This window comes from Durio zibethinus, chromosome 10 (assembly GCF_047325235.1).
Source record: "Durio zibethinus cultivar Kanyao isolate XHJ-2024 chromosome 10, ASM4732523v1, whole genome shotgun sequence".
In the NCBI taxonomy this organism is placed as follows: domain Eukaryota; kingdom Viridiplantae; phylum Streptophyta; class Magnoliopsida; order Malvales; family Malvaceae; genus Durio; species Durio zibethinus.
In genome coordinates this window covers 4,779,188-4,800,154 of record NC_143171.1, presented here as the reverse complement: position 1 = coordinate 4,800,154, position 20,967 = coordinate 4,779,188, and the positions used below count along the sequence as shown (strand labels likewise).

At 33.8% G+C, this 20,967-nt stretch overlaps 4 protein-coding genes across 7 annotated transcripts; 1 reads left to right on the top strand and 3 right to left on the bottom strand.

The window, feature by feature from the left end:
* Positions 1-693: 693 nt before the first annotated feature.
* LOC111292830 (snakin-1-like) lies at positions 694-1,483 on the bottom strand. The gene is made up of 2 exons (XM_022885429.2): positions 1,241-1,483; positions 694-1,100 (listed from the first exon to the last, which is right to left on the bottom strand). Exons 1-2 carry the CDS (start codon positions 1,356-1,358, stop codon positions 916-918), a joined length of 303 nt encoding a protein of 100 aa, XP_022741164.2. The 5' UTR covers positions 1,359-1,483; the 3' UTR covers positions 694-915.
* A 2,015-nt stretch (positions 1,484-3,498) lies between these two features.
* On the bottom strand, positions 3,499-9,632 carry LOC111292537 (protein DWD HYPERSENSITIVE TO UV-B 1-like). Of its 4 annotated transcripts, XM_022884966.2 has the most exons (11): positions 9,414-9,623; positions 8,705-8,771; positions 8,294-8,550; positions 6,933-7,287; positions 6,684-6,833; positions 5,926-6,576; positions 4,969-5,409; positions 4,507-4,701; positions 4,263-4,319; positions 3,820-3,882; positions 3,499-3,744 (listed from the first exon to the last, which is right to left on the bottom strand). In XM_022884966.2, the coding sequence occupies exons 1-11, from the start codon at positions 9,437-9,439 to the stop codon at positions 3,661-3,663; spliced, it is 2,346 nt and encodes a 781-aa protein (XP_022740701.2). In that variant the 5' UTR covers positions 9,440-9,623; the 3' UTR covers positions 3,499-3,660. The 4 variants fall into 4 exon arrangements, with proteins under 4 accessions (XP_022740701.2, XP_022740698.2, XP_089622651.1 ...); XM_022884963.2 differs by having other exon boundaries at positions 6,684-7,287; positions 9,414-9,632; XM_089766525.1 differs by lacking the exon at positions 4,263-4,319 and having other exon boundaries at positions 9,414-9,567.
* A 3,160-nt stretch (positions 9,633-12,792) lies between these two features.
* Positions 12,793-14,197, bottom strand: LOC111292530 (uncharacterized). Its single transcript, XM_022884957.2, has 2 exons — positions 13,466-14,197; positions 12,793-13,160 (listed from the first exon to the last, which is right to left on the bottom strand). Exons 1-2 carry the CDS (start codon positions 14,039-14,041, stop codon positions 13,077-13,079), a joined length of 660 nt encoding a protein of 219 aa, XP_022740692.2. The 5' UTR covers positions 14,042-14,197; the 3' UTR covers positions 12,793-13,076.
* Positions 14,198-18,369: 4,172 nt separating this feature from the next.
* Positions 18,370-20,936, top strand: LOC111292512 (uncharacterized). Its single transcript, XM_089766526.1, has 2 exons — positions 18,370-20,285; positions 20,434-20,936. Exons 1-2 carry the CDS (start codon positions 18,503-18,505, stop codon positions 20,538-20,540), a joined length of 1,890 nt encoding a protein of 629 aa, XP_089622652.1. The 5' UTR covers positions 18,370-18,502; the 3' UTR covers positions 20,541-20,936.
* Positions 20,937-20,967: the final 31 nt, after the last annotated feature.

Below are 20,967 nucleotides of genomic sequence, written 5' to 3'. Positions count from 1 at the left end.
AGCAAAAGAGGCAAAAGCCATCCTATAGGCTTTTTCATTTAGTAGACTATTTTCTAAAAAAAAAAACCAAAAGTTTAATTATTGAAAGAACATTGCGTCCTTGTGACAGCAAAGATTTCTCTTTAGCTGTTAATTACAAACTAACAAAAGGTAGAATTATACATAATTTCAGACACCTTACATCTTAACAAAAGCTAGAGCTTGCTCAGACATGATTGTACCCCTCTAATCAAAAAGCACGTGTCGGAACATTTCGTCCTACTTAATTTCTTTCATTCTTTTGCTTTTTTTTTTATTCGAAAAGTAATATCCTTAAATTTTATCTAGAGCTAATTTTTTTAAATCTATTTATTATTGCATTTTCTTAATTTCTCACATTGAGCTGATATCTACATTTAAGATTTTATTCTTACTTATATGTTATTTATATATGTTTTACATCATCAAAATCTAGCGTTAATAAAAAAAAAATTATTGTATTGAATTTAAAATAAGATTAACAACTTTTTATTCTTCAAAATATTTTTTTTTGTTTTTTATTTACATTTTTTAATTTTTAGATTAGAAAAAAAAATAACAAAAATAATAATCAAACAGATCTTAAAAAAAATAGACATTTTGTTTCATGCATATATACTATAATATTGTTTAATTCACATAATTAGCCAAGTCACATTGATTTGAAGGAATTAATTATATAAAATCTATATATAATTAATGGATGATAACTACTAATATATTGCTTTAATTCCCAAAGAAATGGGTGGATCAGATTCAGAGAACTGATCTGAAGACAGACGAAAGTGGCAAAATCAACACATAATTAAACTGAAGTGATACTGGCAAAAGAATTATATAAGATATAGTAATAAGACACAGCTGATGAAGGTGCATGATTTGATCAACTCTGAAGTCTTAAGGGCACTTGGGCTGGTGCTTGGAGTTCAACTTGTCTCGATAGCAAGGGCACTCCGACTTGTTGCCATAGGTCCCTGAAGGAACACATTTACATTCTCGGCAGCATATCCCACAATACTTCATGCACCGGTCTTTCAGTCCTGCTTTGAAACACCTCTCCCCGCACTTGCTATCACAGAAACCTAATTGATTTTCTCACACAAAACCAATTCATTTCATTAGAACCACCAAAAAAGATGAATTATCATTTTGTACTAGTATTTAGTTTATGTAGCAATAATCTCAAATGCATGCATGGTAAAAGACTAGTAAAGAACATTACTTGGAGCTGAAGCAGGAGAAGGAGAAGGAGGGGCGGCAGGTGTGGCAAAGGAGAGTTGGACAAATGATGAGCTGAAAACCAGGGAAACAAACAACAATGTTGCAAATAATAACTTCATTTTTCTTTTTGTGTGAGGGATGGTAGCAAGTGCAAGGTATAGAGAAAACTAAAAGACTGATATGAATGTGGCTTGCTCTCGGTCGAGGAGGGGTAGCTAAAGGTCGAGCGAGTGCAGGTGGCCTTGGTCCTGGCAAAGGTATTTATAAGGAGATTAGATCAAACAATTTGAAATACGATATAATAACATAACATGATACGAAAATAATACAAATAAAAAATAAAAAAATAATATAATTTAAATTTTTTAAAAAATTATAAATAAATTTAATAAAAATATAAAATTATATTTAATATTTTTATATTAATATAAATTATAATATTTAATTTTTATATAAAATATGATACAAATATAATATATTATATGACATAATGACATAAATTGTTAAGTTTAAGCTCATCATTTGAGTGATGGAAAAGAACAAATTAAAGAAAAAAAAAAAAAAGGGAATGCGCATACAGCTTTGGTACAGGCTGTAAGGGTGGTCTTTTTTGTGAGGGACCAGCGGCCATCAGCTGAGGAAAAAGTTCAAGATTTGTGTTGTCGTCCAGCCAGGTTTAATATCGTCCTAGAAACAAAGCCTTACCAGCTGGTTAACTACTACTTTCTTTACAGATTCCCAATTGCATTTGCTAAAAATGAAATTCAATCCAAAAAATGATAAAACTTAAATCATTTCAACTCGATTCTTGAATCGTTAAAAAAAAAAAATTAAAACTCAATTAATATAACAACGCATTTTTCGAATTTTTAGAAAATTATTTAACCCAAAAGCCAGGTTGATTAACTTGGATACTTACCCACCTGTAGAGGCTTGGAAGGATCGTTTCTTATATTATTAATGATTTTTCTTTTAAAAAAAACCTAAAATTCCTAATTTGATGGATAATTTATATTCTGGTCACTGTAGCTTCTAGGATTCAACCCAAACGGATATATATACCAAATCCCTGTTTTTTTTATTTAAGATATTCACTTGCCCCAACCTGTTTTTGTAATTTTCAAATAAAAAAATGTTTTTTTTGATATATTTCAAATTCGAAACTCTTAATTTTTAAGATAAATTTGAATATCATTGAAGTAACAACTTAATAGTAATCAATAAGATTGTTGACATTTGTATTTGATTAAAAAATTTTGACATAAGAATTAATATGCGTTGAATTATTATTTGTTGGGTTTCATTAACAGACAATTGTAACCATGAGTAATTTAGCGTACATCGATTGTTTCCCAACCATGCATTAAACCCACTCAAAGAGTTTCTCGGCCAAGTCAATTAATATCCCATCAAGAGTAATATGTTCTTCGAGGAGTCCAGGCTGTTCGATTCGATCAATTGGCCCACTTTGCAGGAAATTTCTGAAAAAATCCTTTCAAATGAATAAAATGAACAAAATGAAACCTACAGAGACATATGAAAGACCTAAAAAAAAAAAAAGTAATTATCATAGTGGAAAACAACAGGCTGTCTCTAATCCTGTCTAACTTAGTACGTTTTCCTCGTTTCCTCTGATTAATGTTGGAGTTTGACACGTGATAAAGAAGAAACAGAAAGTTAGGTTGGCCAATGGTTTATCACCTCAGTGCCCAATGATGAAAGCCTGCGTCAACAAGTGTATGACTTTAACTCGGGAGAGGATATAAAACCATGGAGAGTTATTCCAGGTTATGACCTCAGATGAATATCTACCATCTAACCAGCTGGATGTCAGAATCTCAGTAATAATTAATGAAAACCACCTTGATTAATATATCTCCAAGCATCATTGTTTGCTCGTTAAGGAGATGCTATATTACCCTTCACATTATTATCATACCTTCGATCAGTCTGCTCTGAGTGTCCAATTCCAATTTCCAACCAGTCCCACGTTTATCTTCGGGCACAGCTAGCATATACAATACGAAAATTTTGAAATGAAGCTAGATTAATGTTAAAAACTCAGAGTTTTAACCAGTACTAGAGTTTAGTTCTCAAGTGATGAGGATATATACAGGGTGGGGTTTGAACTTCAGTTTTCTCCACGAAGCCAAATTTTAACTTCAATGTGGCAAATCAGATGTGCTTTGAATAACGGTTTGTGTTGATTGCTTTTCAATTGGACTTGGAACTCGGAAGTCGGATAAAACTATACAGTGATGAATATTCAGACAGTACTTGCTATAAATCATAGATTTAAAATACAAAGGGTCAAAACTTTCTGCATAGACAAGTTTAGATTATATTACATGATAATGTTCATTTTCTTTAGGTTGTGGACTGATAATCATATACATGGACAACTTAATGCAGATCAGAAGATCAGCCTCCAAGACCACAGGAAGGATGAATATCTTGATCGTGAGAAGATTCATCATCACAGTGACTAGAGGCAAGCAAATTGACCTACAGAAGAGCACAATGATTAGCAAACCTGGCCCTAATGAATTTTAGTGTGGTAAAGTCATACAAAAACTATACCTTAATGATCTCCTGCTTTGGCACTGGCCGCATAGAGGATGTCAAGACACTGAAGTTAAAATGCTGCTTCCGAAAACAGAGAAAAAACAAACAGGTTAAATTATGTCATCAGGAACAATTTATAACATCAGGAAGTGCTTCAAATGCATACATGATATCCAAAATACATGCAAAGTTTCGACTCACTAATTCAACTTTGGATTACTGTCCATTGTATTTCTCACTTTCTTGTATTATATGTATTCTAAACTTTCAGAAACGCAGTTGACTCATGCAAAATCTTCAAAAGATTGAACTCTCAATTTCTCATACATCAAACATGATTAAAATTAGCTTTTAAAGTAGAGAGCTGGTTGAGAAAGAAGCAGCAATCTGTCGTATCTGTTGAAAAACGAGATAAAAAAAAAAAAAAAAAAAGGGTAAGGAAAGACAGAAAAACTTACCCTGAAAGGATCACCCCTTAGGGACTGCACAAAAACAGAGTTTCCTGACTCCATACCCTACAAATGAACAAGAAATACCACAAAACTATAATTCCTTATAGGTCCAAAACCTAAAGATGTGAAATATCATAAAAATTATCTATGTTTTTTAAGTTTGGGGTATTTTGAGTCCTTAACTAGAGAGCCCTCTCCGCCTATTGCCAATTAGCTTTAAATTATATGCCTATGAAATTTGACAATGTACCTCAATATAGACGTCCCTAAGTCGTCTTCCATCTTGAGCACAGCATATGCGAACAACATGTTCATCACAACTGCCACTGATAATATAGTCCCTTCCATTCATATAATAGGAGCGAGTATAGTTATGAGCACTTCCCGTTGAAGCTATGTTGAAATTCATATGGAGCCTCCCATCTACTGCCAAAAGTTGCTTAACCTGAATGATACCATAAGAGTTTCATTTGAACCCATTAAAACGAGAAGCAAGTTCACATAATTACTTTCATCAAAAGGAGAATCCAAATAAAGCTGGTGAAGACATTAACAATAAAATACTGAACACCACGAAAGAACATGCTGGACAAGCATACTTTGTCCATTAATCCTTTGCAAACACCATAAAGCCCATCTTCACAGAAAATATTATAAATTCTCGCAAATAGGTGTGATCTATAGTATAAAGCGACAAGATGGATCTATGTACCTCATTATCAATGGCTGACACGAGGACATAGAGATCATCAGGAGAAAAGCAAACCATAACATTTCCTCTAGAGCTTGAAGCAGTATAGCAAGGCCTCTCTGGTCTCTCCCTCAAATCCCACATCTTGACATCTTTGTCAAATGAGGATGTAGCAAACATAAATGGACTGTGATGAGCAAACTTAGCAACATTAATAGGTTCTTGATGCATATTAGTGAACACTTGCAAACGTCTTCCAGTGCTAATGTCATATAAAGCAACGCCTTTTGAGTAACCACTGGCAAGGAATTGGTCATCTGTTGAGTTCACATGAATAGAAGTTAATTGTTCAAAATCTTCATAATTAATTGCATCTGAACCACAACAGGTGTCTTCTAATTTGGCCGGCATATGATTAACATCAAACAACTTCAAGCAACCATTGTCAGATCCAGCAACAAGCTGATTGTTTAACACAGAAAGAACCATCAATGATAGCCAAAGTTACAATAAGCAAAATAGAGTAGCTTAATATATAACTAGGCATCCTGTCTATTGCTCATGGCTATTACTTGAATCAAATATATGATCAAGAGATTAACTGCTACTTAATTTATCCCATTTCACAATATGAAATGTGAAAGCTTCCCACTGTTGCTTGGAAAATTCGTAAGTTAGCATGTAGTACACCAATTCCAAGGGAAAATGAACCTAAACAACGAGAAGAAAGAGCTTCAAAATCTCTCTGTTTTCATAGACAACTCCATGAAACATTCTAACACAAACCTGAAGCCAGTTATTGTGTTTATCATACTATCATTTATGTGTAGTGATTTGACATTATTTTACTGTACAACATCAAATGCTTCTTTGAAACAAATTTAATCCAGATTGAAAAAACAGGCCACTTGTGTAATTAAAAACTGCAGATAAAAAAAATGTAATCAGAAAATAAAATGCATTTCACTGAATCCATACCTTGGATGGATATTTCTTGAGCCAACAGAGTCCCATAACACTATTCATCATTCCTATAGATGAATTATAGCCGACAATATTCCCTGTCTCATGATTGATAACAACTATCTCACCATCTAAAGTTCCAAAAGCCATAAGGCTGGCGCTGGAAGGATGGTACTCAAATTGCCTTGGACGAACCCTCTTATTTTCTTCTTTAGATTTATGGCTAAAGCTGGACACTGGATGTAAGAAGGGCCACATTGAAGACCCAAATTTAGCAGCAGTAAGAGACCTCGAGAAGAAGCATTGACTCTTTCCATAACAATATGTCTGCTTTATCTTTGAAGAGTTTCTGCAGTAAATACCACTTGTTCCCATTTCGCGCTTCTGCAAAATGTTAACAACACTTTTTTTGTGATTTTGTTTATATGGCAAGTACTCATAGTATTCTGAAAAGATAGTCTTCGAAGTTTCCCTCTCCATCTTTGTGATAGGCAGATTATCTAATACTTCTAAATGAGGCAAGGAAGCAACCATGTACTCCCTATAATGTCTCTCAAAGCATATAGGTGAAGGATGATGCCAAATATCTTTATTCAATGTACCAGAAGCATTCATCGAAGCCTTCTTCTGTGCGTCTAAAGAAGGATGCTTGTCATTGTCTTGAATCTGCAATTAGCCAAAAGAAACCTATTAGGCAAAGTGGCAAACTACAATTACAAAAAAATCTTAACTTTTCTACTCACACCAATCCTACAAGCATATTGTCTTCTTACCTTATTTTGCAGTTTCGACCCTGTACACAAATTAGGAAGCAGGCTGGATGATGTTTCCAATGGGTTTTGAAGGTCACCTGGAAGTTTGACTTCATCAACTTCTGATGAATCATCAGTTGCCTTCTGAACTTCAGGTACCATTAACGATTCCTGGAGGGAAACGAAGCCTATTGTCTCATCAGTAGAAGTTTGCAACGTATCACACCCACCAATAACAGAGAGTTCCTCACTGTATGAAAAGATATTTACCATATTTGAAAGAGGCTTCTTGTTCTCAAGCTTTTCTTTCTCACTAGATGACAAATGGCATGGCCCAGTATCCTTGCAACACAAACAGTTTTGGAACCGTAATTCTAACAAAGAAGGAAGTTTTGCTAGAACTGCTGTTGTCGTCCAGAGATTAGCAACTCTTGTCTCACACATTGATAGACACATCAAATTTGGCATGCAAGAAAAGCAGTCCTTTTGCAAAGTAGTGAGTGAAGTGCAAAAATCCAAATTTAGGGTGTGCAATTGCATAAACCTTCCAACCATGTTGAGTTTTTGGATATGGGTTGTCCTCAATTTTAAAACATGGCAAGGCAAGCCAACATGGAAGAGATCCCTGGGTATAACGCAAAAAATAATAGTTTAAAAATTGTCCAAATGGTAAATATCTCAAAGCACTCAAGAACATCCTTTATTAACCAGCATTGGTTGGTGACAGTAAAAATTTAGCGCAACAAGAATATGACAACATTTAATCAACAAACACCAATTTGCTACAATGTGCATAATAAACAGACAAGGGAAGTACAAAATTCCACAGGATAATCATCAGACACATTATGCAATCTTAAGGGTTATAAGATAATGGCTAACACATCGTTGTAATGGAATTCTAGTGATTTTTTATAATCAAGTTTCACAAATATAACAGAAGGAGATTTGCTAAAACATGTCGAATTCTATCAAATGGGGGACTTTTTAGTGAATCTCTAATATAATATGTGCAAGATTGGATTTTAGTAATACAACAATTGCCCTTTATTTTCCCTTTTTTCTTGCTATGTTGACTGCTGCTATCCATTTTTACAACTTCATAAATGTAAGCATTAAAAAGTCTCTCGTAACTGCTATATTATTCTTCAAATTAGCAATAGAATCTAATCAAACACTTTCAAGATTCTAAAGCCTTTTTAATCGTATAGATACATCTAAGTCTCGATTAACTCTCCCGCTAAAATTATGCCTAGAATCCGAATATCAAAAACAGAACTATAAGCCCCGTCATGATTCATGTGTGATCTTTTAATCGGTGAATGACGAATTGATTTTCTTTAAGATAAGTTAACATCTTGTTCAGCAGCAAACCTGAGTCTCTAAGTACTACATTTATTTTAAGAAATTGGCTTCTATCTATCATTCAATTAGAAAACGATTTTCCAGAGATCCACAAGCATTATTGCTTTGACTGTTTAGAAATCTTTGGCAGGGACATGAGGCAACTTGGTTTGGAGGTGAAGCTAAAAACATATGTGATAGAAAGCGAACCAGAAGATAATAAGTCATAATCTTGAAATCATTCGAACATGTTCTAATCAATTGAAGGGGATAGAAGTATTACACACCAGAGAAAGTCCTTCTTTAGAGATGAGTTACTAAGATCAATTACTTGCAGCTTTAGTTTGATGGCATTCATCAAAGATAGTATGGATTCTTCATTCAAGACAGAAGTTGATTCATGATGGAGGATATCAACCGCATCAATATCAGAAGAGTCGATTGCTAGAAAAATATCAATCAATGGTGGAATATCATCATCTGTCAACTGGTTTAGTGAAACCACAATATTACACTTCTCTTGACAAGACTTTTGAACCTTGACCTGAAAGATAACAAAAACTATTCATCAATGGCAGACAAAAAGCAATCTCAGAATTTAATAGTAAACAATTCATACGAAACCTTGTACCAGCACAAAAAAAGGAGCAAAAAAGAAAGAACAAAACACATATTCTGCAGGATGTTGGAAAATTGACCTTGGAAAACCATGATAGCACTGTGGAGTTCGGAAGAACCTCGTGCCTCCTACAAGAATCAAGATACCTAACACCAAAAACAAAGAATTTCAGCATTAGTAAAGCGCTAAAAAACAGAACAATAGATCTGAATAAAAAACATCTTTTGAAACTCTCATGAACAATACACAGTTTGGTTTCCAAATATATATATTAAGAAAATAGTTATATGAAATGAAAGTAAAACCGTGTCTCATCAAAGAGAGAATGGATCAAAAAATGGGTTTATACTTCATATGTAGGAGTAAAAGCCAATCCCTCTTACTCATCCCATAGTAACCAAATCGAGTAGGGTTGATCTTATTCTTCGGCAACTAAAAGGAAACTCTTTCAAGTTCTAAGTCAAAGTTTTTTTTAAGAAAAAAAAGAGCTTTCCTAATCTAGCCAAGTTCAATTACTTCACATTGTCAAAAATTTTCAGCTGGATTACACCTTATGAATGGCATTCCTAAAACAATGATTAAATGCCAAAGTTGCTCCAAATTGCAATATTAGGAATTTGCATTCATACAAATAACACTAGCATTACTTCAAAAATCTACAAATTCTGAACTGCAGGTTTTCTTCACAAGTCAACTCTATTTCATCAGCTTATCATAACTAAATGTTCTCAAAAACAATAACTGAACAATTAACCTGGAAAAGAAAAAAGAAACTAAGAAAAGTATACCAATCCTGTAAACTGGAAATATCCATGGAAATGAAGCTTTGCCAAGTTGCTATGTTTTTCGAAGTTTACAGTTGCAACAGTGATGGCAATAGATATGAATTTGGTAAAGTAAGAGAAAAAGAATTATGACCGTGTATAAGAGAAGTGGCGACTCAGAAGCACATGTCTAAGGATAAGCACAAGCACCATTAACTTACCACTATTTGCCATGTTCATATCAATTCGGAGGTTTGTCGCAATATGACATTTCAACTTTTCGTGGGTCCAATTTCCAATTCATTTCGATTTGCTTTTAAGTCTTTTAATTTAATTAACTCCTCACGTTTTAAACGAGTCATGTGCTCAAAATGGGTCCATCCTCAAAACCACTCTTGGGTTTAGCTTTGGACCCAGCGTTTCACCTAAATTTGAGACGCGGACCGAAGATATATAGGATAGCCTGACCCACACTAGTTCTTGAATACTTTCACCCTATAACTAAATAAGCCTATCCACCCACTTGAAATAATATAAGCTCTAATTAAATTACGGTTGAATAATAATGAGTAAACCATTTTATACTAGCACTTTAGCATTTGATTTAAGGTAGGTATGCCTTTCGATTTGGCTTAAATGGTCATATTCGCACTTTTAAAATTAGATTTAATGATTTATATATTTATATCATGTAAAATATTAAAATTTATATATTTGTATTATATTTTATACGAAAATTATATATTATAATTTATATTAATATGAAAATATAAAATAATTTTTTGTTAAACTCATATATTATTATTGTTAAAATTTTAAATTGTATCAATTTTATATTTTGACGTCTATACTATTTTGAAGATCATCAATAATGATTTAATCACAACGTAATCTCATTTTAATCTAATCACCATGTTGAAAAAACTCTGTTAGAATCTTTTTTTTTTCCCAATAATATAGAGACATACATATGAAGTAAATGGTACTATATGTTTTGCGGCTACAGGAAGCATAAGATCACTTTTTTTAGGCACTTGGGAAATTGGTAAGAAGAAAGCATTTGAAGATGGCTTCAAAGAGACTTACCTCAAAATGAAAACATTCTTGATTGGAACCTTTTCTGTTGCCACTACTATAATTTCATTCTCTTTGTTTTTTCTTTTTTCTTCCTTTTTCTCTCTTGTAAATGGCCCACTATGAAACTATGCTCTTCTTTTGGTCCTTCAGCCATGTTTCTTTTTCTTTTTTTTTTTTCTCAATTTTTATTTAGTAGGACTACTATATTTATACAAAAATATTTGAAAAAGGTAACAAAATAATCAAGTAAGGGAACCATTGGCATCTACTTTACATGATTATAAGCCCAAACATCCATGTTAGAAGTGGGTTCACCACCATAAATAAACATTATAATTCTATTTAATTGTTTGATAACATACATGTGTGCATTATAATAAACTAATGTTAATATGAATAAAGTAAAAAAAAAAAAAAAACCAAACAACATAAAATTATATTAAACTCAATTATGATAAGGCTTGAACTTGAAAAACTTTCAAAATCTTTTTTTTATTGTTGAAATAAAGTTTTATTAGCGTCAACTAAAATAAATAAAAGCGAATTTGTTATTATATATAATTTGTTTAGTAGGAGAAAAAATAAGAAAAGTGAAGAAAATGAATTAATATGTATTTTTGTCAAATTCAAAATTTTCAAATATGACAAAAAAATCAATTTCAATTAATGAATTTATTTATAATTTTATTCTTATTCTCGTTTTTTTTTTTTATTCTTCATACCAAATACATGAAAAGAAAAAAAAAAATTTCTTTCCTTTCTTTCCTCACTTTTTTTTCTTATTCAATGGCAAAAAGGATAAAAATTTAAAAGAAAAAATACTTAAAAAAAAAAAAGGGACAAAAGAGCAGTTGGGGGTGAAATCATAATGGAATCGACAAGTGCTGAAAGTAAATTGATTGTGAAATAAAGAGGGTAGGTCCTAAACTTTTGAAGGGAAAATATTGGAAAGGAGGGCACAACTAGGTGTGGAGGATTATTAAAAGGGACTGCTCTCGACTCAGGCCTCTGGATTTACTACTAAAGGGACAACTCAAGGCTCTTATTTTGCTGATAATGCTATGCATTAGTTTTACAGAACAAATTTGAAAGAAAAAGAATCCAACTTTTTTTTTTTCACCGTTGGTTGATAAGGGTCTGTCTATGGTAGCTTTCGGCTCCTGAAAGTTACAAAAGTTCCTTTTTTTTTATAGCAAACATAAAAATAATGGATGACTTTGCAGCTGAAAAAATAAAAATGCCTTCTGCTTCATCTCTATATGGTCCCAACTCTCAGAAGGTGACTCAGAACTCAGGTGTCACAACGTGTTTTTCTTTTTGTCAATTTGCATAATTGGCAGCATGAAAAGATTATTTTCGCTTATCAATAATGGAACTTCGAAGGGGAATCCCAAAGCCTATCATTTTAGGGCTGGTCAGTATCATGGATAGTTTCCATGAAATTTGATATATTTTTTTAACATGATCAAAGGTGTTTTCGGTATTCTGTCAGGACTTAATTTCATTACTTAATGATTTTAAAATTACATTTTTCATATCGATTTAATGCATTCATAATTTTTATTTTCAGAATGATAACTCATGTAGATGAAATTTACATTTTCATTTTTTCTTAGAAATGGAACTGAATTTGACATCTTTTTTCTTTTAAATTTATATCATTCATCTAAATTAAACCATTACAATCGGGTTTTTTTTTCTGGAATTGGGATTGTTAATCACTCGCAATTAACGAAAATTAATATGATCGACCACCCTTTTTTTGGGAAAAACATGGCTGAATTCTAGACAAAGAAGATGTTCCCGAAGCAGATAATGCATGTTGAGTCGGTCAGTTGGAGGCTTTATTTTCCCTTTAACGAGTGGGTGTAGATATTATTTGGTGTCGAGCTGTCGTTGTAATTTAGGCTGCACCTGAATATTCATTGGGTGACACTAGAAGTTCACAGGAGGATGAAAAATGGAGCAGATCAGACACTTCCATGGTTCAATCATCAACTGTTTTGCATATCACACTCGCCACGTCCACTCGCACCTTATCTGCCTTGAAACTATAGGATTTTAGATTTGGTTGGGTTCGAAAAACCGTCATTGAAAAATTATGCCAGTGCTTTTCAATTCGAAATGAAGCTTCTAATAAACATCGTGACAAGAACCCAAGAGCAGGATTTTTGGAGATGAAATATGAGAAGAAGGGCAATGTACATGGAATCGTAGCCAACTCACTTGTGTGCGTTAATAATAAGCACGTAAAATAAGGAAACAAAGCTAAAAAAATTGTGACTTACTAAAAAAAAGAAGAATAAATCAATAGCAAAGCCAAAGGGGAAAAGAAAGAAAAGCATACCCTATAAACAAATAGTACAAAATGGAATAAAGTAGTGGAATTACAAAAAGAAAAAGGTACAGTCTCTCCCCCTCTCTCTCTCTTTCTCTGTCTCTCAAACTTTCCCCAAAGAATTACAAAGCAAATGTGGTAAAAACCACACCACTAAGCAACGGAGTAGTTTTTAAAAAGGAAACAAATAGAGTAAAATAAAAATATATCAAATGCGAGACATAGAGGAATTTAAAAAAAAAAATTTGAACACCGAATCCAAATCTCTCTCTCTAGAAGATCAGAGCAATGGCAGCCCATCCCAATCCCAGTCCTCCAATTATCTTCTGCATGTTCTTCATTGTCTCAGCTCCACTCTGCAAATTTATTTTTATTTCCAAAAATTTCAATAATTTAGACAAATATAAATCCCAAAACCAATATTCATTAATTAATTAATGCTAATAATTAAATTTAATTGTATTTAGTGCCGTGTATGACTTCAATTGACTAGTTTAAACGGACTAGCTCCACCTTCCTCAGCGGCGCGTCCATTAAACGCCTTTAAACGAAAACAAGTACTCTTAACTAGTCAAAATGTTCAGATCTGGAAGCGCATTGTTATACGATGTAAGTTGGAATAAAAACAGATTGGAATGTGAGAAAAGAGAGCAGAATGTACCTGATCGGCGGCAATAGCAGGGCCGGGAGACGAAGAGTCGAGGCTAGGTCCAGGAGCTCCGGTTGGTGAAGCAGGAGGTTCAAGCAAATCAGGTGAAGGAGCGGGAGCATTGTGTTTCTTAGACTTCTTGCTCTTGCTTGGAGCTGGTGCAGGAACTTCGGCAGTAACTGGTGCCGCAACAGGAGCCGGAGGAGAGGCCGAGCTCTCTGGAGAAGTTGTCGGTGCGGCAACGGGAGGCGATTTGGCTGGAGGAGAGCTCACAGGAACTGGAGCCGGTGGAGAACTTACAGGCGTAGCAGCCGGAGGAGAAAAAGTCGGAGCAGATTTAGATGGAGCTGGAACCGCCGTGGACTTCTCCGGAGCTGCAGCCGGAGGTGAAGAAGTTGGTGGAGAAGTGGTAGGAGCAGCGGTTGGGGCTGGTGATTTAGGTTTATCCACGGGAACTGTAGAGGGAGCAGTAGCAGGTGTAGTCGCTGCCGGCGGGGCTTTAGTGGGTGAGGCTGCCGGAGCTTGACCACCAACACCGGCCACCACAATGCAAATCAAAGCAACCGAAATCGCGCTTCTACAATCCATTTTTTGTTATATTTTTATTTATTTATTTTTTTTTTGAGACGGAGCGAGGGGGGCCGAAGTAGTAAGAGAAAATAGTGGGAGAGAGAGAGAGAGAGTATAAATATAACTAAGTAGAGAAAAAAAAAATGATGATGATGATGATCAAAGTAACGGACCGGTTTAGACAGCTGTGGACCGAAAAAAATAGAAAATGTGCCACGATCACTTGGTTCGGGAATAGCCGTTGGATGAACCTATCGTTGGCCAACGAGCATCAAACTAGCAAACAAAGAGACAGCGTCATGTGGCGCTCGCCACAGTCTGGTTTAGGGGCCTACTTGGAAAGGGATGTCCATGTGATTTGCTGACAGGTTACTAATTAATTAATTCAATGAAACTTTTGGGTTAATTAATTAATTTAGGCTTCGAGACGGCTGGAAGGGTATTGTTGTAGGGTCATGTTGCGCAACGTGACAAACCAATAGGACGCGGCCACGTGAGTGGTTAGGCTGTTGCGGTTTGTTGGGTGATTAAGATGGGATTATCAGATCACTGCAGAAATTGTGGGTCCCGTGCAAATGTTGCAATTACATATTGCTTTCAATAAAAAATTAAAAATGATTTTACCCGTTGGACCACAAGAACATAAAATATTTATTTTTTTTAAATGATTTTAGTTGTAAAGCGGCTAAGTTTTTTTAATTATTTATTTTAATATAATTAAAACATAAAATTTTGATTAAAATTTTAATTAAATAAAACTTTTTTCTTGATTACAAAATGAAATAGATACTTGAAATTCCATATTGCTTTCAATAAAAATTAAATATGATTTTACTTGTTTGACCAAAGGAACACAAAATATTTAGTTTTCTTTTTTTTAGTGATGTCACTTGTTTTATTTGATTTGAGGGTGAAATTGGAATAAGATATAAAAAAGAATTTGGTCGCATAATTTATTGTATATAACCAACGGGGTGGCTTATTTAATAACTTTGGCAATTAATAAGTGTAGCTTATGTTGGTAAGTGCAATAAAGAAAGGGACAGAACAGATTTCAATATCTTGAATTATTTATTTATTTATTTCTAATATTTATCAAATGTAATGTTAAGACAATGGAAGAGCATTAAATAGCCGTATTTAAAGGATCAGATTCTTTATTATCTTTTTTTTTTTTTTTTTAAGTGGAAGACAAAATGTGTTCACATTTTGGTAATAAATCACTTAAATAACATAGGCTCTTGACAGCAAACTTTCCTCATGCGCTGGTTCGATGAGAAAATATTTTACAAAAATTTACTTCCCTTCAAACAGGAATGTCAATTTTATGTGTATTTAATGAAAAATATAATTTAATTTTAATGTGAGTAACTTAAAAATAAATATAAAAATAAAAGTGATTTTAAATTTTTTATCGGATATGATAATATATAATATTATATCTATTTATATTAATACTTTATATATTTGTATGAATTTAAAAAATTAATTTTTTATTAAATTTTATAAATTTTTATTTTAAATTAATTAAAAATTTATTTTAAAATATTTATTATTATATATTTATAAAAATCACGTAAATATAAAAAAAGAAAATAAAAAAGCAAAAAAAAAATTTTTTGTTTTTATTTTTTTAAAAGGGATCATTTGCACTCATTAAATATCTACAAAAAATGTAGATGAAAATAAATTTAAAAATATTTGTTAATTATAAATATAAACATGAAAAAGAAAGCAAACCTAATTCCTGATGCAAAAATTGTTTACATTCATGTATCATTTAAAAGAGAGGATCATTATCTTGAAGACGTTACAGAATCTTTTGAACAGCTAACAACGAATCTAATTCAATCAAAAAAAATTTATAACCGTAATCCCATGCAAATTAAAAACCAGTAAAAAAAAAAGCATAAAATTTCTGTTTTCAGCATGGATATTGTCATATCATGGGAGACAAATATACTAAAACAAAAATGGTGAAACGAATAATTTTTCTTTCAATAAATATTCTTAGTATTTTTTTTTTCCTCGTATGCTCAAATTCTTAAAAACCATGTTAAGTTTTTTTTTTTTTTTAATTTGAGATTATTAAATATTGATTCTCATAAATAATCATAAAATTGGTTCAATTGGTTAAAGTTGATCTTTCTCGATGAATAAGTCTCGGGTTTGAGTCCTATCAATGGTTACTTATTAACATCATCTCAAATGTATGACTTGCAACTACTTGTTTTAAGTTATCAGGTAGGTACATCTTACTCTGATTTGAAGATTGAACAATCTATTTACTTTCGAAATTTTTTTATTAAAAAAAATAGAAAATCTAAACACTATATTAACAAAATAAATTTTTTTGTACTTAAATCTAAAGAATAAACTTTCATCAACACTCGACCAAAAGACCAGACCATTGTTCTCCCATTTGTTTCCTTCTTCAAGTTACTCTCTACATGGAACTAGCTTTGCTGTTTACTGGTGAGTAGTGACCAATTGAGTGAATGGATTTTTACCCTTCCCTTCTTAAGCTAATTTTTAAAATTGGATCTTGCATTGGGTTAGTAGGCCAAGGATTAAATTTGAGCCCAAACAGGCCCATGATTTTATGTTGGGCCAAGCTGTTTACAAATTATATGCACATGTATTGCTTTGGGGTGGAGCAGAACTACTAACAACAATCCATCCAACAAAAATCATGGGCCAGGATGTCAGATCACAAGTTTGGTTTGATTGGTTTCATGTTTCTTGCATCTACCGGCTGCAGCCTTCAATCAAACAAATCCAATACTGTCCTTCTTGAATTTTGGATCAGGCACCAAGGCAATGAAATCCCCCAAGTCCTTTGTCACACGTTTGTTTGTTTGTTTGTAAACCTGAAACATGCATGATGCATCATTTTCTTTTGGCCAAAATGCATCAGATTTTCCAGTTTTGGGTTAAAACTGTTTGGAAGGCTAACATTACCAGAAAAACTTCAAAAGAGGCCTTGATTCTTACGCTTGTGTCTCATTGCAAATTATCAAATACTCTATATTACACACCTTTTGATGTGCAAGAAAAATTTTTTTCCTTTTAGCCAGAAATTGGGTTTTCTCATCCACATTAAGCAGGTAAGCTCCAAGCTCATGTGCCTGGAAATCAATGCCAAGCACGCGAAACTACTAGCTGAAGAACATGTAACTTATTATTCAATATGGACATATGTCAAGATATGAACTAAACTCCCAAAGATCCTAATTGCAATCATTAATCTGCTAGTATAACTAAACTGTATAGAGCTAATCATGCTTTCCAATGTATAGTTACAAGTTGCATATAATAGCCGCATCTGCATCAACATGAATATAAAACTTGTGAGAAAAAAAAAGGTAAAGAACTAAGCATGCCTTTTCAAATAGATAAACATGTTGCACATGGAAGCCGCATTTTCTGGAGACCAACCCCAGTTGTACTTGACTGCATTTTTTTGTGAGTTCTTGTTCACTTTTTGAGTTGGAAACAAACTAAAAAGCACTTTTGATGTTGATTATTTTGATGATAAATTGCATTTGATTCGCTTCATATGAGGGGACCATGCTTTCAGTTTACTTTGATCGAAAGGAAGTGAGATGTAGAAAATGATTACTCAGTTTGTATAATTCTGCAGCTTCACCTTTTTATTGAGAAAATAAAGAAACTAAAAATGTTTAAGAGTTTGCTTTTCAAGAGGTTTGCATTTCGAAATTTGAATGATTCATTTCAAAGTTAGTGTGTCTGTTATCCATAGGCTAGAACAGTGTGGTCCATTGTCTAAATTGGTGATAGCTGCCTTCTTAACTCTTTGATTGAATCACAGTCCATTTTAGGTGAAATACATATCTTTTTTTCAGATCAGAACTGATTCATGTAGATGAAGTGTAGTCAGATTGCTTAGGCAACAAGAACTACATATATATAATAATATAACATTTTGAATCGTCTATTGTATATGTAGCCAGCATCCAGTTCTGAGTCTTGGCCCTTTCAACATATATAGATTGGAAGAAAAGAATTGTGCTATGGTATTCTTTTTGAAGGCTAATGCATTTATAAATGTCTGATACTCTGATCATTTATTTTTATTTTGATTTAAAATTTGATACTACCTCAAGCTATGCATCATTCAATGAATATGGGCTTATGAAAGGGATATATATCTTAACACATGAAACTTCCTATTTTAGCTAGATTCGGATCCTACTTCTAAATGCATAACCATTAGTCTAGCTCTAGCCTGACATCTGTTCCATAGATAAAATATTGGTTAACCTCTCTTTCTGTTTATGGTTCTCTGTCTCTCATACTTTTTCCTCTCCTTCATAATAGTTTCATGTTCAGCTTAGTTGCCTGGCTGTAACCTTACCCACCAGAGAGCTCCAAGAAACTAATATGAGTCAGCTTTTTTATTGCCTATCATCCATCCGACCTTGAACTCATCTGGATTTCAACTCTCTTTTTCCTTCCATGGAGTCACCTTACCAAAACCCTGCCAAGATGCACTCACAACCACCATGCAGCAAGCCAAATTGTTTCTTCTGTACCATGAATGAGCCAGAACCATCTCTAAGAAGAGCAAAACTAAATCAATGCTTCAAAGAGATGCCTCTCAGAGATGACCAAGAACATGTGTTGGTCTTAAGTGGGGTGTGGAACATTTCCATGACTCATCCTGATGATCCAGAATTTCCCTCCCTTGGTATATTTGAATGCATGGCCAAACTGATCCATAGAGGCATCACTGATCAGGATTGGCTTCTTAGAGGTCAGAATATCTATATTCCCTACTATGCTGCTCATATTATTGGTTCATATACAATGGACAAAGCCCAATTTGCAGAAATAGCTGTTAAATCAGGTGTAGTTTTGCCATTAATGGAGCTTTTGAGAGGTAAGATGAGTTGGGTTGAGCAAAGAGTTGCAGTTCGGGCACTGGGTCATTTGGCCAGCCATGACGAAACCTTTGAAGCTGTTGCAGTGCATGAAACAGAGATCATAAATTTAGCAATGGAGATAGCTACCAATTGCCTTGAAGTGGTTTATAAAGAGTTCGTTGGAATAAAAGATAGGAAGAGACCGAAATACCATCGTGACCTGCTTACAAGAGGAAATGGAGGATTGGAGTTGCAGTTAAGGAAGGCTGAAGAATGGGCTAGTCAGCTTCAATGTTGGTCACTCTATTTGTTGAATTGCTTTGCATGCAAAGAGAGGTCTATCAGCCTGATCTGCAAGAAAAAGTTCTTGAAGAATTTGTGTGGGATGTGGGGTGGACTAGTGAATCTCACATCTCCTGCTGGAATTGGATTGCTAAGAACTCTGTGTTCCTCCAAAACAGGAAGAGAAAATGTAGCAATTTTGAAAGAAGTAATGGAGAGTCTCTGCAATGTTTCAAGATCTTCAGATGATTGGCAAGACATGGCTATTGACTGTCTTTTGTTGCTTCTTAAGGACCCAGATACAAGATATCAAGTCATTGACATTGCAGCTTTGTCTCTTGTTGATTTAGTTGAACTTAGAAGCCTTGGTGAAAGAAAAAAGGTTGGAGAAACAATCACGCAGATATTGCTGAAAGACTACTACAAAATCAAATATGGTTTTTTGAAGCTGAAGAGCAAGAAAGCTGAGAAAGCATTAGAAGAATTATGGGAATTGAAGGTGGAGAATATAAAGAGAGACAAACTAATGTCGGAGGAAGACATGAAAGATAGAGAAGTTTATATAGGGAAGTTGAAAAATCAAGGCAACCAAAAGTTTTGGTCTGGTAAAATTGAGAAAGCTTGCAGGATATACTCGAAGGCCTTGGATTTGTGTCCACTAAACATTAGAAAAGAAAGAGTTGTTCTTTACAGCAACAGAGCTCAGTGTTATCTTCTACTAAAAAACCCTGAAGCCGCCATTAGCGACACAACTAGAGCTCTATGCTTATCAAGTCCAGTGAGTCCTCACAGTAAAAGCTTGTGGAGAAGATCACGGGCTTATGACATGAAAGGATTGGCCAAAGAGAGCTTGATGGACTGCTTAATGTTCATCAATAGTCGCATAAAATCTGAGCACACAAAACGTGTCAGGATTCCATACTACGCTGCAAGGATGATCAACAAGCAGATGAATGCCACGTGGCTATTTGCAAATGCCAAGTCAAAACTTTGCAGCAAAAAAGAGGAAAGAGTATATGAATATTCCAAAGGAAAACACCAGCTGCAGGAAATGCTGCTGAAGTCGATGGAAGCTAAGGACAAGGGTTTCCCTGGTAAGCCTATAACGTGAACCCTGTAAATATTGCCATTATTGATGTTAGTTAACGCATGCAATGGGAATTTCTTTCATCTTACTTTAAATCTTTTGCTTTTCTTGGAATAGTTTGTTGATATTCTTTTTTCCCTTCGTTGATTTTTTAGATATGCCAACTATTGTAGAAGAACCTACAGTTGAAGAGAGATGGAAGAAAAAGCTAGCAAAAGCAGGCAGGAGAAGAAACGCATCATCAATGTCCCTGCTGGACTAGCACACGCCAAAAATGGATGAGATACAATCAAGTGCTGTCCATCACACAGTAAGAGAAGGAAAGAGACATGATCAACAAAAAATGACCGTTCAAAACCCGTAAACAGTTGCGGGGATGATAGGATTCTTAGACAGTCTACCACTAATATGCAGCCTAGCTACCAAAAAAATCCTCTAAAATCAAATTCTACATAGGGCACTCTCTGTTTTTCACTTAGAGGGTCAACGTCAAGTTGTCCACCCTATAAGAAAATACATGTAAAAACCCATAATGCTACTTTGTCAAAGTTGTAGCGTTCAATTTTCATGTCGTTTTGATTGAAGGTAGCCGTCAGCATCATCAACAGTGTGATAGGTATTGGATTTTTAATTTAAATATTCAAAATTTGATCCTTAACATCATTGATTATAAAAAATTTTTTAAAAAA